This window comes from Bufo bufo, chromosome 2 (assembly GCF_905171765.1).
Source record: "Bufo bufo chromosome 2, aBufBuf1.1, whole genome shotgun sequence".
Classification (NCBI taxonomy): domain Eukaryota; kingdom Metazoa; phylum Chordata; class Amphibia; order Anura; family Bufonidae; genus Bufo; species Bufo bufo.
Window position 1 is genome coordinate 68,276,759 of NC_053390.1, and position 13,891 is coordinate 68,290,649.

At 39.4% G+C, this 13,891-nt stretch overlaps 1 protein-coding gene across 1 annotated transcript in view; it reads left to right on the forward strand.

Moving 5' to 3' along the window:
• CELF4 (CUGBP Elav-like family member 4) overlaps positions 1–13,891 on the forward strand; it is a 1,014,616-nt gene that overhangs the window by 188,212 nt on the left and 812,513 nt on the right. Inside the window, exon 2 of the mRNA XM_040421161.1 lies at positions 10,004–10,086. Coding sequence (XP_040277095.1) covers positions 10,004–10,086 — 83 coding nt within the window. The remainder of the gene's footprint in view (positions 1–10,003; positions 10,087–13,891) is intronic.

Genomic DNA, 13,891 nt, shown 5'->3' on the forward strand with positions numbered 1-13,891 from the left:
TGTTGTAAAAGTTGAAAAACCCCTTTTAAGCACTCCTGCTAATAGGCACAGTAGGTCAATAGGAATAGACAATAGACTATAGAAATATTGTAAACAACCTTAAAGGGGTTCTCTGGGAATATCTAATTTCTTGCAGGTGTAGGCCGCCTGCCTCCCCTACTGAAAGAATCATACTTACCTGTTGCCCACCTCGTTGGTCTTCTGTGCTGGCTCCTGTGTCTCCATCTTCCAGTCTAGTACTTGTTTTCTTCCTCACTCATGGGCATGGACGCCTGATCCTTTTCAGCCAACTACACCGCTGGCTCCAGCGGTGTAGTGCCTCTTATGGACACATCACCATTGAAACCAAAGGTCAGAGGAAGAAAACAAGTTCTGGACTGGAAGATGGAAATACAGGAGCAAGCACAGAGGACTGAAGAAGCAAGGTATGATCCTTTCAATAGGGGAGGCAGGTAGCCTGCACATGTTAGAAATTATATATTCCTGGACAACCCCTGTAGGGACCGAATATGGGTAATAAACCCATGTTCATTTAATGACTTCAAAAACTGGAAGCTTCAGTAATGAAGACTGATAGTCAACTCATAATCTTCCAAAATGCAGAGGATAGAAGCTGATGATGTGAATGAAGGCTTCTTAGTGAACAAAATCTAATGGAGTCTAGTGATTTGGTAGTGTCATTGTCTGAACTTATTTGCCACCATTTAGCAAACACTGTGGTTGAAAATAGAGATGAGCAAACCCGAACTGCAAAGTTCGGGTTCGTACCGAACTTTCCAAGTTCAGTGTTCGGGTTCGGGTGATTTTATTATTTTCCGTTATCACATGGTTATATCGAAAATAATAGCATTCTTAAGACAGAATGCAAAACAATATGAACATTTAGGGTTAAAAAAAACAGCAACTCACTCGATCCACTTGATCGCGCTGCAGCAGCTTCTTCTATCTTCACTGAACAGGACCTGACAAAGGACCTGTTTTGTGCGCCATGACGTCACCACGCTCTCCCACGTGGTGACATCATCGCACACATCGCAGGTCCTTTGGCAGGTCCTGTTCAGTTAAGATAGAAGAAGCTGCTGCAGCACGATCAAGTGGATAGAGTGAGTTTTTTATGGCCATATTGTTTTGCATTCTGTCTTAAGAATGCTATTATTTTCCAATATAACCATGTTATAACGGAAAATAATAAAGTGAAGTTTGGGTCCCCACTGACTTCAATAGGGTTCGAGGTCAAGTTCGGGTCCGTGACTTCAATGTGTTCGCTCATTCCTAGTTGAAATAAATTTTATTTGGGACTATTAAGGTTTTCCAGGACTTATATATTGATGACCTATCCCTAGGATAGGTCATCAGTATGAGATTGGTTGGGGTCCGACACCCCAAACCTCTACCAATCAGCTGTTTTAGGCAATTGCCTGCACTGAAAATTATACAGTGGATGGAGCCGGAATAACAAGGTTCTGCCCACTGTGTAGTGGCTATGCCAGGAGACTGCAGGTCATTTCACATTTAAGTGAATGGGAGATGAGCTACAGTACTTCAGCACTGGAGACTACACAGGGGATGAAGTCTCCAAAACAGTGCAGAGAGCATCAATTGAATTCTGAACCTGCAGCATAGGGAACACCAACTAAGCTCTGAACCTGCAGCATAGGGAACACCCACTGAGCTCTGAACTTGCAGTAGAGGGAACACCAAGCTCTAAGCCTGCAGCACAACAAAAAGTATTTCAGACAAAGTAGGGTTTGAAGTTTAGAAGTAAGACAGAAATCATTGAATTCTCTTATATTTTTCCATGACAATAAAGCTTTATTTAAAAACAAGGAATGCTTCAATATGGACTTTTTACTTCTAATATCAAAGGCTTCAGTTCCTATACCATATAATTTCCCAAAAGCAAACAGAACTAGACAAAATAAATTTTGTAAAGATATAAAAGTCAAGTGCAATAAACAATGCTGTATCTCAAATCAGAGGACTGCAATGGGGAAGTTTTCTTACTCCTTCCAGAATACTCATTGCTAAGAGGAAAAATTTATATAATATTAATTATTCTTAATAAAATTCTTAGGGAGTTCAAATAAAATGCACATTAAATGAAATATTGCAATAATTTAATTAAGTGCATTAAGTGGTCGAGTGGGTAAGATATTAAAATATTACAATAAAATTCTTATGAGTAGAGAAGGGTCCAGACATGGAGTTGAGCTGGTTTTTAATACTGCATAATTTGGCCGCGGACTGATGAAATTTCAGCAGTGATTTACTCATGCGATATCATGATTTATTTATTTAAAACCCATAATTTTCTGATCTGTAAGATGCGAATCCTTGTAGTGGACACACTTTTTCCTCAAGAAAATAATATTACCAACTTGATTGAAATTTGTGATTGGATTACATAAAGTGCCTTGACCATATAGACATAGATTTGGGCCACTTTTGAGGGATTAATTTGTTAGGAAACAGTTCTGACAGACTGGAGCAAGGAATCAACATTGGGCTTAACCATCTGTATTGGGTAGAAGGTGTAACCAGTTGGAGGTGTGTACCTGCACAGATTCACTCTATCCAACCAGTGCTGCCATTGTCAGACTGTGCAGGTACACAACCCCAACTGGTTACCACCCCTCTGTACCCTTACTGAAGGCTAATAGCGATTCATTCATAACTTCTAGTAGAAATAATAGAGGAATGACAAAACATACATCCATAAGAATTGTTGCTCCAGAATTGTTATTACATGGGGAATGCATGAAGCTATTAAGACAGGAATGTCAGGAGTGGTGAAAGGTCCTCCTTAGTTCCTAAGAGACAAACAACTATATTCTTGTCTTCTTTGCTTGTTCTTTGATAGTAGTAGTATGTAATATTTTAGGTAAACCGTTTCAATCAGTGTATCCCAATATATTGTAATTTAGACTACTAGATATTTTGAGGGGAATTTGCATCCATTCAACTGCTATCATGCTAAAAATGAGGAATTGAGAATAAAGTGTATGGGGAAACCATTGCCTAGGACTCTATGAGAGCCTCTCCTACCCCTGTTCCTTTTAGTGTACTCTCGTTGTGTAATGCAAGGTAGAATCAATGAATCAGTGCTGTGACTACTGTAATCACAGAACTTTATTAACTACCAGATTGCCTATGCAAATGTCTTGCCCTGTCCTATATCTATCTATCTATCTATCTATCTGTCTGTCTGTCTGTCTGTCTGTCTGTCTATCTATCTATCTATCTTACTCTTTCAGTGTCTACAGTAACTATTTTATTCACTATTTCACTTATTTTATATACAGTTGCAAGAAAAAGTATGTGAACCCTTTGGAATGATATGGATTTCTGCACAAATTGGTCATAAAATGTGATCTGATCTTCATCTAAGTCACAACAATAGACAATCACAGTCTGCTTAAACTAATAACACACAAAGAATGAAATGTTACCATGTTTTTATTGAACACACCATGTAAACATTCACAGTGCAGGTGGAAAAAGTATGATAACTGGTTGAACCTCCTTTGGCAGCAATAACTTCAACCAAACATTTCCTGTAGTTGCAGATAAGATGTGCACAACGGTCAGGAGTAATTCTTGACCATTCCTCTTTACAGAACTGTTTCAGTTCAGCAATATCCTTGGGATGTCTGGTGTGAATCGCTTTCTTAAGGTCATGCCACAGCATCTCAATCGGGTTGAGGTCAGGACTCTGACTGGGCCACTCCAGAAAGCGTATTTTCTTCTGTTTAAGCCATTCTGTTGTTGATTTACTTCCATGCTTTGGGTCGTTGTCCTGTTGCAACACCCATCTTCTGTTGAGCTTCAGCTGGTGGACAGATTGCCTTAAGTTCTCCTGCAAAATGTCTTGATAAACTTGGGAATTCATTTTTCCTTCGATGAAAGCAATCCGTCCAGGCCCTGACGCAGCAAAGCAGCCCCAAACCATGATGCCCCCACCACCATACTTCAAAGTTGGGATGAGGTTTTGATGTTGGTGTGCTGGGCCTCTTTTTCTCCACACATCTGTCCACAGAATATTTTGCCAGTACTGCTGTGGAACATCCAGGTGCTCTTGTGCAAACTGTAAACGTGCAGCAATGTTTCTTTTGGACAGCAGTGGCTTCTTCTGTGGTATCCTTTCATGAAATCCATTCTTATTTAGTGTTTTACGTATCGTAGATTCGCTAACAGGGATGTTAGCATATGCCAGAGACTTTTGTAAGTCTTTAGCTGACACTCTAGGATTCTTCTTCACCTCACTGAGCAGTCTGCGCTGTGCTCTTGCAGTCATCTTTACAGGACAAGCCACTCCTAGGGAGAGTAGCAGCAGTGCTGAACTTTCTCCATTTATAGACAATTTGTCTTACCATGGACTGATGAACAGCAAGGCTTTTGGAGATAGTTTTATAACCCTTTCCAGCTTTATGCAAGTCAACAATTCTTAATCATAGGTCTTCTGAGAGCTCTTTTGTGTGAGGCATCATTCGCATCAGGCAATGCTTCTTGTGAAAAGCAAACCCAGAACTGGTGCAGCTGTAACCAACACCTCCAATCTCATCTCATTGATTGGACTCCAGTTGGCTGACACCTCACTCCAATTAGCTCTTGGAGATGTCATTAGTCTATGGGTTCACATACTTTTTCCACCTGCACTGTGAATGTTTACATGGTGTGTTCAATAAAAACATGGTAACATTTAATTCTTTGTCTGTTATTAGTTTAAGCAGACTGTGATTGTCTATTGTTGTCACTTAGATGAAGATCAGATCACATATTATCACCAATTTGTGCAGAAATCCATATCATTCCAAAGGGTTCACATACTTTTTCTTGCAACTATATATATATATATATATATATATATATATATATATATATGCTCCTGCAGCTAACATCTGCAGGGAGGAAGTAAAGGGCTACAGAAATTCAAGCTTCCTCCTTCTCTGTCCCATATTAAAATGAATTGACTGTACAGCCTGTATAAAGCAATGTTTTAACGTATTTATTTTTTTAAGAGTACAACCCAACATACTTTACATACTGGTGGTGAATACTCTAACAGGCAGAATGAAAGGTAACCCCAATGCTGGCTATTTAAGCACTAAGATGCCGCATTCAATATCCTAAGCGATAGGACATGGTCAATGAGTTCCCTCTGTGCACAAATTGATGCTCATGCAATGTGATCACAATGCGGCGAAGGGATTTCATTGCAGCCAATGACCTAACAATAGCCCCCAGGTCTGCCATCATTGTATCCCTATTATGTTAGTTCATAAGGCCCAAAAGCTGCCTCTTTGAGGGGTTAAACTCACTGCTATCCTACAAGGTATAATATGGAAAAGAATGAGGTTTACTTTTTTTTTTTTTAAAGAAAACTTGTCAACACGAAAATCCAGTGCAATCTGCAGACAGCATGATATAGAGCAGGAGGAGCTGAGCACATAGATATATGTAGTAACTTGCCGCCTGCAAATTGCACTGTGTTTTCAGGGTGATAGTCTCCCTTTAAACATTTTCTAAAGATGACTGAATGATCACACTGTGTGAGGGCTTGAAACACTCACTTAAATAGCTACTCAATATCTATCTGGTACATTTCTTTTTGATCTTGTAAGTGTTGTTATGGAAGTTCAGTTTCTGCGTATTTAAGAAACAAGAGATTACATTGTTTCTATCTATAACATCCTTCATCGATTCATCACCCAGTGGGGCACTTTAGGAAGAGTGACACTCTCTTCAGTTTAAACAGGTTAATCGAGTTTAACCTGCCATTGTTGCACCTGGTAAAAGCAAGTAAATTTGATAATCCGTCATCACTGTACAAGCAAAAATCCAATACTGTAACCCATCCTAGAGCCGTACATCACTCTTGCATGGTAGTCTGGTGGTGTTAATGATGGGTGTTTATTAAATATTACTTACAGTTACGACACACCATTTCTGGTATTTTCTGTGAACTCCGTGTGATTGTATTGTATGATAGAGCTTACTGGTTCTTTAAAGGGTTTTTCTGGGATTTTCCCATTCCTAATCAGTAGGACCTGTGAAGAGAAACATACTCTTACCTGCTTCCTAACACTCGGCTCTAGCTCCTGGACTCTCTGCACTGCACTTCAGGTCAACATCTGTATGGATGGGGTAACATGTACCATTGCAATGGTGAAGTGCCCCCAAGCAGTATGTCACTGACGGACCACATGCCATTTGTAGCCATGTGACTGGAACTGACCATCAGGAAGCAGCTAAGGATATCTATCTGCACAGGTGCCACTGCCTGGGGGTCGAATAAAAGAAAAAGTCACAAACAACACAAAGAGATATATACTAACTATAGACCCTAAACTGAAAGTAGCCTTTAAAAAGTTCATATAATGATGTTGCATTGCCTTTCTAGAGTGTTGGTTGGTAATTTTCATCTGAGTAAAGGCGGCCATAGAAATTAGATGAATGTCTGTTGAATCTACTGGTATGGCGGTGTCCCGACTTTCCCTCAGTTGCAAATGTCGTGGGAAAGAAAGGTCAGTTTAGAAATTCTACAAGCCCAATTCTCTGTTCTCAAAGGAGATTTAAGCCTGCCTAACACCAGTTATAATACACATGTTCATATGGGAATCAGGTCAATTAGTTGCTGGCCAAATGAGCATCTGGCCACCAGTCATCTAAAGTGTATATCGGCTTAAGTTGTCATTTTAAAAGAGGTTATGGGATCTCTTATATTGCCCGCCTTAATGAACTGTAGCTTAAAAGGGCTTTTCAGGGTTAAAAAAGTATAGAAGGAAAGGTGAAAAAAATAAAGTGGTTCATCATATAGTACTTCACATGGATCCAGAGCTCCCCCCCCCATTAATTTATCAGGGTGTACTTTTTGCTTTATTTCAGCTTGTCCTTTCTTTGGCAGCTCTCTCCCTATCACAGTTCATGGGGTATGTCCGTTCTGTGGCAGCTCTCTCCCTATCACAGCTCACTGGGGTGCTTCCTTTCTGCTGCAGCCCTCTCCGGGTCACAGCTCAGGGAGCATGTGCCTTCTGCTGTAACTGCCACAGCTTCTTGCTAGTGGAAATCTGAAGGATGAAATTTGTGCATCCACCTCAGCGATGTTACTGAGGTGGACAGAGAAAGAAGAAAAAGAACATACAGCAGGTGGCACTATACAGATCGATTTTATTGAATAACTCGTGGCTATGCTAAATTTTTAATTACATGCAATTACAGAAGCATTGAAATCCAGGTGCTGGTTTGAAAAATGTAGAATATTCTTTGTGGGACAACCCATTTAAGTATTCTATTTATCGATTTTCAAAAATGAAAATCTCTTTAAAATGCTATTAGCAACTCAAAAGAATGGATTTTACTATCTCTAGTGTTCAAAGTTCTTTAGTTTTATATTCCTGAAATAGATTTTTAAGCTTGTTGTTAGTTTATTTTTTCTAACTACTATATTCATTAACATTTTACTTTCATGAATGTTACAAGTTCCTGCCCATTAAAATGTCTTTACAAGAGTGTTATCAATGTTAATATTTAAATGGCTTCACAAAGTTGCAAGTCTATATAACACAAGGAATAGTCTAAGGAAAGTCTTCTAATGCTTTTCTGCTGGCAATATAGTTTAATTACAGATTTGATGTATCTCCTTGTATACACCATTAAGCAACAATATTTATACCACTGAAACATAATGAAATAATCTCCATCAGGGTGCCTGGTGGAACTGTGTGGAATCTCCAGATATTGTGGAAGGAAGACAATTACTCTTTATTTATACACTTATTTAAGAGACTCTGGATGCGGATCGTGGTCGCAATAGTTGCATGCATTCTCTCTTTTTATATTGTGTTAATAACGTTTTTATAATGTTTCAGTCAGGGAGAAGGCACTGGAAGTAATCTTATTTTTTCTTTAATTATTTCAGATATTGATTTTTATTTTTTTTAAACATAGAACTTCAATTTGCTGTATATAGTCTTGGGTAGATTTACTACTATGAATAAAGTCTAAAACTAGTTGTCCGGGATATAGATTTTAATGACTTATCCTCAAGATAGGTCATCAATATCAGATTGGTGGAGTCTGATGCCCTGCACCCCCACCTGTTTTTGCAGCTGCTGGAGACTAAACAGTAGATGGAACTAGAAGCAGAAGGTTTCATCCACTGTGTAGTGGTTGTGCCAGCGTACTGCAGCTCAGCTCCCATTATCTTAAATGCAGAATGCCGCATTGCCATTACATAATGGTATGAATCTTCTTCTTCTGGCTCCATCCATAGTTTAGTTTCCAGCACTGGCTGCTGCAGGTAACAGTTGTTTGTTGGGGTTGTAGGGTGTCGGACCCACACAGATCTGATATTGATGTCCTATCTTGATGACCGTAGATAAGGCAACCAGCAAAGCACTGTAAAAATAGATTTTCGTGAAAAAAAAACCCAACAGAATATCAATTTATTAAACCATCCACTGATGGATGGTTCAATACAGTCATGTTAGCATTTGGACTGATGTGACCTTTAAAGGAAACGTTACATCAGGATTGGGTTCCATAACTAAGATATCTGTATGATGTTATACAGATCTAGTGAGTACAATTTAGTCATCAGCCACAGACAAGTGATTTATAGTAGGCATCTGGATATAAGAAAAAAATTATGAAACTTCTTATTGACTTTAGCAAACAAATTGTCTATTGTGTGACCTTTTGCTATCTGGGTCCAGAGTTGCTTCCTCTCTTCCTTTTTCCCTCTGATGACTGCTAACCCTGTGCACGGTGTACATAGTACAAAAGCTCATTTGCAAACATTCCTCCCAGAATTCCAGAAGGACATATATGGCCTCTAAGCCTCCTAACGCCAACTAAGGAGATATCGTACCCCCCAAATCCTGACCTAGGCCTGTCACCCAGTTAAGCCAGTACTCTCTGCTCTGCACTGATTAGGGACAATCACCCCAAGGCCTCTTTAAAGGGCTGAACATTGACTTATAGGATAGCTCCCTTACATCTGGTGGCATCAAAGGCAGAACTTGCTAAGAGCTCATTTGAATCCCTTCTACACAGAAAAAAAGGCATCTAAATTTAAAGGGCTTCTGTCACCCCACTAAAGTCATTTTTTTTTTTTTTTGGGCTAGTTAAATTACTTATACTGCGATATATGAAAATATAATGGTCTTACTTTGATTCAGCAGTTTCTTCTAAAAACAAAGTTTTATAATATGTAAATTAGGTCTCTACCAGCAAGTAGGACGGCTACTTGCTGGTAGCTGCTGCAGAAAACCGCCCCCTCGTCGTGTTGATTGACAGGGCCAGCCGGGATCTCCTCCTCCGGCCAGCCCTGTCGGCATTTAAAAAATCGTGCGCCTGTGTTCATTCGGCGCAGGCGCTCTGAGATGAGGAGGCTCGCCTCCTCAGCACTCCCTCAGTGCGCCTGCGCCGATGACATCACCGAAATAGAAGACGTCATCGGCGCAGGCGCACTGAGGGAGTTCTGAGGAGGCGAGCCTCCTCATCTCAGAGCGCCTGCGCCGAATGAACACAGGCGCACGATTTTTTAAATGCTTACAGGGCTGGCCGGAGGAGGAGATCCCGGCTGGCCCTGTCAATCAACACGACGAGGGGGCGGTTTTCTGCAGCTGCTACCAGCAAGTAACCACCCTACTTGCTGGTAGAGACCTAATTTACATATTATAAAACTTTGTTTTTAGAAGAAACTGCTGAATCAAAGTAAGTAAGACCATTATATTTTCATATATCGCAATATAAGTAATTTAACTAGCCCAAAAAAAAAAGACTTTAGTGGGGTGACAGAAGCCCTTTAAGCTTACTGTGGGAGCTCAAACTATTACAGCATTATTTTGTATAAAGTGTCATCCAAGAGTAAAACAAAACAAAAAAAACAAAATTAAACTTTTAAAATATTTATTTAACATAAAAGTCAACTTGTGTAATCTTTTCTAATAGATTCCTGCTAAAGAGCATTTACTAATATAGTATATTTACTTCTTTTCAGGCTGCGCCTTTCTTACATACTGTGAAAGAGAATCTGCCCTGAAAGCTCAGAGTGCGCTTCATGAACAGAAGACCTTGCCAGGGGTAAGTCTCTCCATACTATTATGTTTACAGCAATGTTTCGACTTGATGAGTCCCAACTCAATGGCAATAAATTGAGTTGATATATAGATATGCAAATACTGTATAATCTCATCCATGCACATCTGGTGTCTGATATGGTTGAAAACAATGATATTGGAAGAGAAGACCATGTAAGTTAAGTTAGGATAGTGCAGGTTTTCACTTAGCTTATTTTACTTATCATTATTTTTTTTGGAAAATATATTAGAGACCAGATCTGGCAATTCTCGATTCTGGTTTGGCCATCATGACAATGTTTTCTTCTACACTTTTCCCTTGACGTAAATTGTCCAGTGTTCCTTGGACACATCTTGAACATCTGGAGGTGAACAAAAACTGGGTAGTTCGAGTTAGGTCTTGTAATTATATAGAGTAAAGTTTTGGTAAATGAATAGTTTGAAATAAATAGACCAGAATGTAAAAATATAGAATATATAGTAATGTAAAGTTTTTCAGGGCAAGAACAGGGGAAGATCGTATCCTTTGAGGCAAGAGAAGAATTCACTCTATTACTCTGCCATAAGGAGACTAAATTAGTGTAAATGGAACTTATTCAGGGATTATCTTGCTCTTCAGTCAAGACTAGAAAAGGTTCCATCATCCAGAAATAATGTTACATTCGATGATAGATCATGGTTCACGTCAATGATTGTAGCAATGTCAAATTAAGAAAGCCATCTTCATAAAAACATTTAGTACTACAGAAGGAATATGAGAGATTGACTAAAAGATGTTCATATCTTCTCATTATCATTTGTCGCATTTGACTTGAAAATTACTGAGATTCTATCACTGCTTGATTAGAGTCATGTGTAACTGCCATTGTACTAATTATTGTATTAATTATCCAGTGTATGTTGTTTGGTTAAAGTACTCAGAACCTTGGATATTGTATAAATGTGTATTTAGACCTGTCAAGGACACAAAAGATAGATGCAACTACAGGGAGCCTAGGACATTACAATTAGCACCCATACCAGTCCATTTTATCTCAAATAGAGCATAGTTTACATATGGCAGGGCTCCAAATATTCTACTTTCCTTCATAAACTAGTTGAAGGGCATCTGTTAGTAGATTTGTACCTATGACACTGGCTGACCTGTTACATGTGCACTTGGCAGCTGAAGACATCTGTGTTGGTCCAGTGTTCATATGTGCCCGCATTGCTGAGACAAATTATGTTTAAATATATGCAAATTAGCCTCTAGGAGCAATGGGGGCATTTATGTTAAACTTAGAGGCTTAGCTCTCTCTGCAACAGCTGTGCCCTCTCTCCACTTTGGTTGACAGTACAAGGTGTGATGACATTTACACTGCCTGGTCCTGTCAATGAATGTCTAGAGGTCGCAACAGTTGCAGAGAGAGCAGAGGCTTAAGATGTAATTGTAATGTCCTCGTTGCTCCTAGAGCCCAATTTACATATTTTAAATATAATTTCTCAGCAATGTGGGCACATATGAACATGGAACCAACACAGATGCCTTCAGCTACCAAACAGAGATGCAACTGGTCAGCCAGTTTTAAGAGTAAAAATCTGCTGACAGAAGCCCTTTAAAAGGGTATTCCCAGAACAATACCTTATCACCTATGCACAGGATAGGTGATAAGTATCTGACTTTTAGGAGTCTCACCACCGGGATCCTCACTGATCCCAAAAACAAGGGTCCAGTGTCTCTGTCGTAAATGAGGACATGGTTCAACATGCTGTACACACTCCCATTCCATTCAAAGTCTATGAGACTTCTACAGATAGCCGACTAAAATGCTTGGCTATCTCTGGTAGTCGGACAGAGCGGAGATACATTCAAAAAGGTAAGATATGGAACTCTTGTTCTCATGACCGGTAAGGGTATAAGGTAAGGTGATACACTGTTATTCTGGGACAAACCCTTTATGTTGAATGATGAGATTATGAGTGCAGCTACCACTAGAAGGATCTTGGGAGCTTACCAAATATTTTTTAGACATTAAACTTAGTATAACTGCTGTATTCAGTAAAACCCTAAGTTCACCTTAGTGGTGGCAGAATAGACAGAATTTTAACGCTACATCTTTGCAGGGAATTTGAAGGCTTGAATCTTAAAAATTATCTGAGCACTGAAATGAAATAGTAAAAAAAATCAATCAGCAGGAAATGTTAGACCTAAAAACAAAATGATATTAAAAGGTGGGTGTTCATTTTAAGGTAGAATTAATTGTCTAAAACTTCTCTTCGTAGTGCATTTGGAACAATCTTTGTTGACTCACATGTTGTTATCACTCATATATGTTCAGTGATTATTTTTGTGACCTACATTCTGATAAATTTCCGTGACTTTCTGAAGCTTGGGGTTTACTTCAGAAAACATGACTGGCACAATACAAAATAGATATGCAATGTGAATATACCAAAGCTCCTTTGGAGACCAGCTCTCTGTGGGACATTAGATTACCAAGGGAATCAATTAGAGATATCATCCAGCTCATCCAAACCTTCACTTCAGTCAGAATGACCTAGCTGTCAAGTCATTTTTCTATACAGTTGTATATCACTTTTCAAAGTGTATGTAGAGAATTGGGAACATTCAGCACCATCCAGATCCCACGTCTGCCTAGAACTATAGGATTTTTCCCTAATCACAGGTCTACATTGTTCAGCTTATTCATCATATCTGGGAGTAGTTGTACATATGGCTGCCCATACAAAGAGTGTCTGAAAATATACAAAACAGTGGAGACAGTGATTTTAAGATTTAGGATCCCCCTCCCAAATGCATTACCTGCATTTGGGTTTCTTTGCTTGGGAGCCAAAACCAAAATTCATGTAGCCTTCTTGTAACATCCAGGAAAACCAATACAGCTGTCTACGGCTGATGGACGTTCTGCTGGGGCGGAGCATGACTGCTATCTTTAATTCATTAATCTGAAGTGCTGCCCCCTCAGACCCTTGTGAAGAAAATTCAGCCTATGTATGAAATCAAAACTATGTATACATATCAACTAAACACTATGAATAAGAGATGCATAGTGCATCCTTTATTTCTAGAGTCATAACACAGTACCTCTACTAATCCTACAGTCCCAGAGCATTTCTTTAAAGGGGTTGTCCAATCTGGACATTTTTTGGCATAAAGATAGGATGTTCGATTGGTGTATGTCCCCATCTGGGACTTGTTACTGTCCCAAGAATGAGACCCAGCCATTAACAGAGAGCATACCGTGCATGCACAAGATCCTCTCTATCCACTGATATGGGACTTCTGAAAATAGGCCACTGATCACCAAAGCAGTTTGAAGACTAAAGAAGTCAACAAAGCAACAGGATCCCATTCTTGAGATAGGAGCGAGTGCCAGAGGTGGGAACTTTGCCTAGTAGACATTTATAGAATATCCTTTACATAACACATATACACATACCCAGTGGGATGTTCGAAGGAAACTTTACTTACTCGCTCCTGACCTTTTGACTGCTGGGTCACTTGCCACTTGGGGACACATCACTACTGAGGCCAGTCTTCGGAGTGCACATGATCCTGTCCATGCAAGAAGTGCAGTAAAGACAGCCTGGGACCCACAGAGCGGTGGGGAACAAGTGCGTATAGATCCCTTAACAGGTCCTTTTAGGTAAGAATGAGATTAAAAGGAAAAACATAAATCATGGACAACCCCTTTAAGTTTTCAAACTCATGACTAACATATGTAGCAGAGAATAAGTTATTGCTAGTAGATATAACATAGTAGGTAAGCCACCACTAAGATATTATTATATCATGATCATTTCTGCCT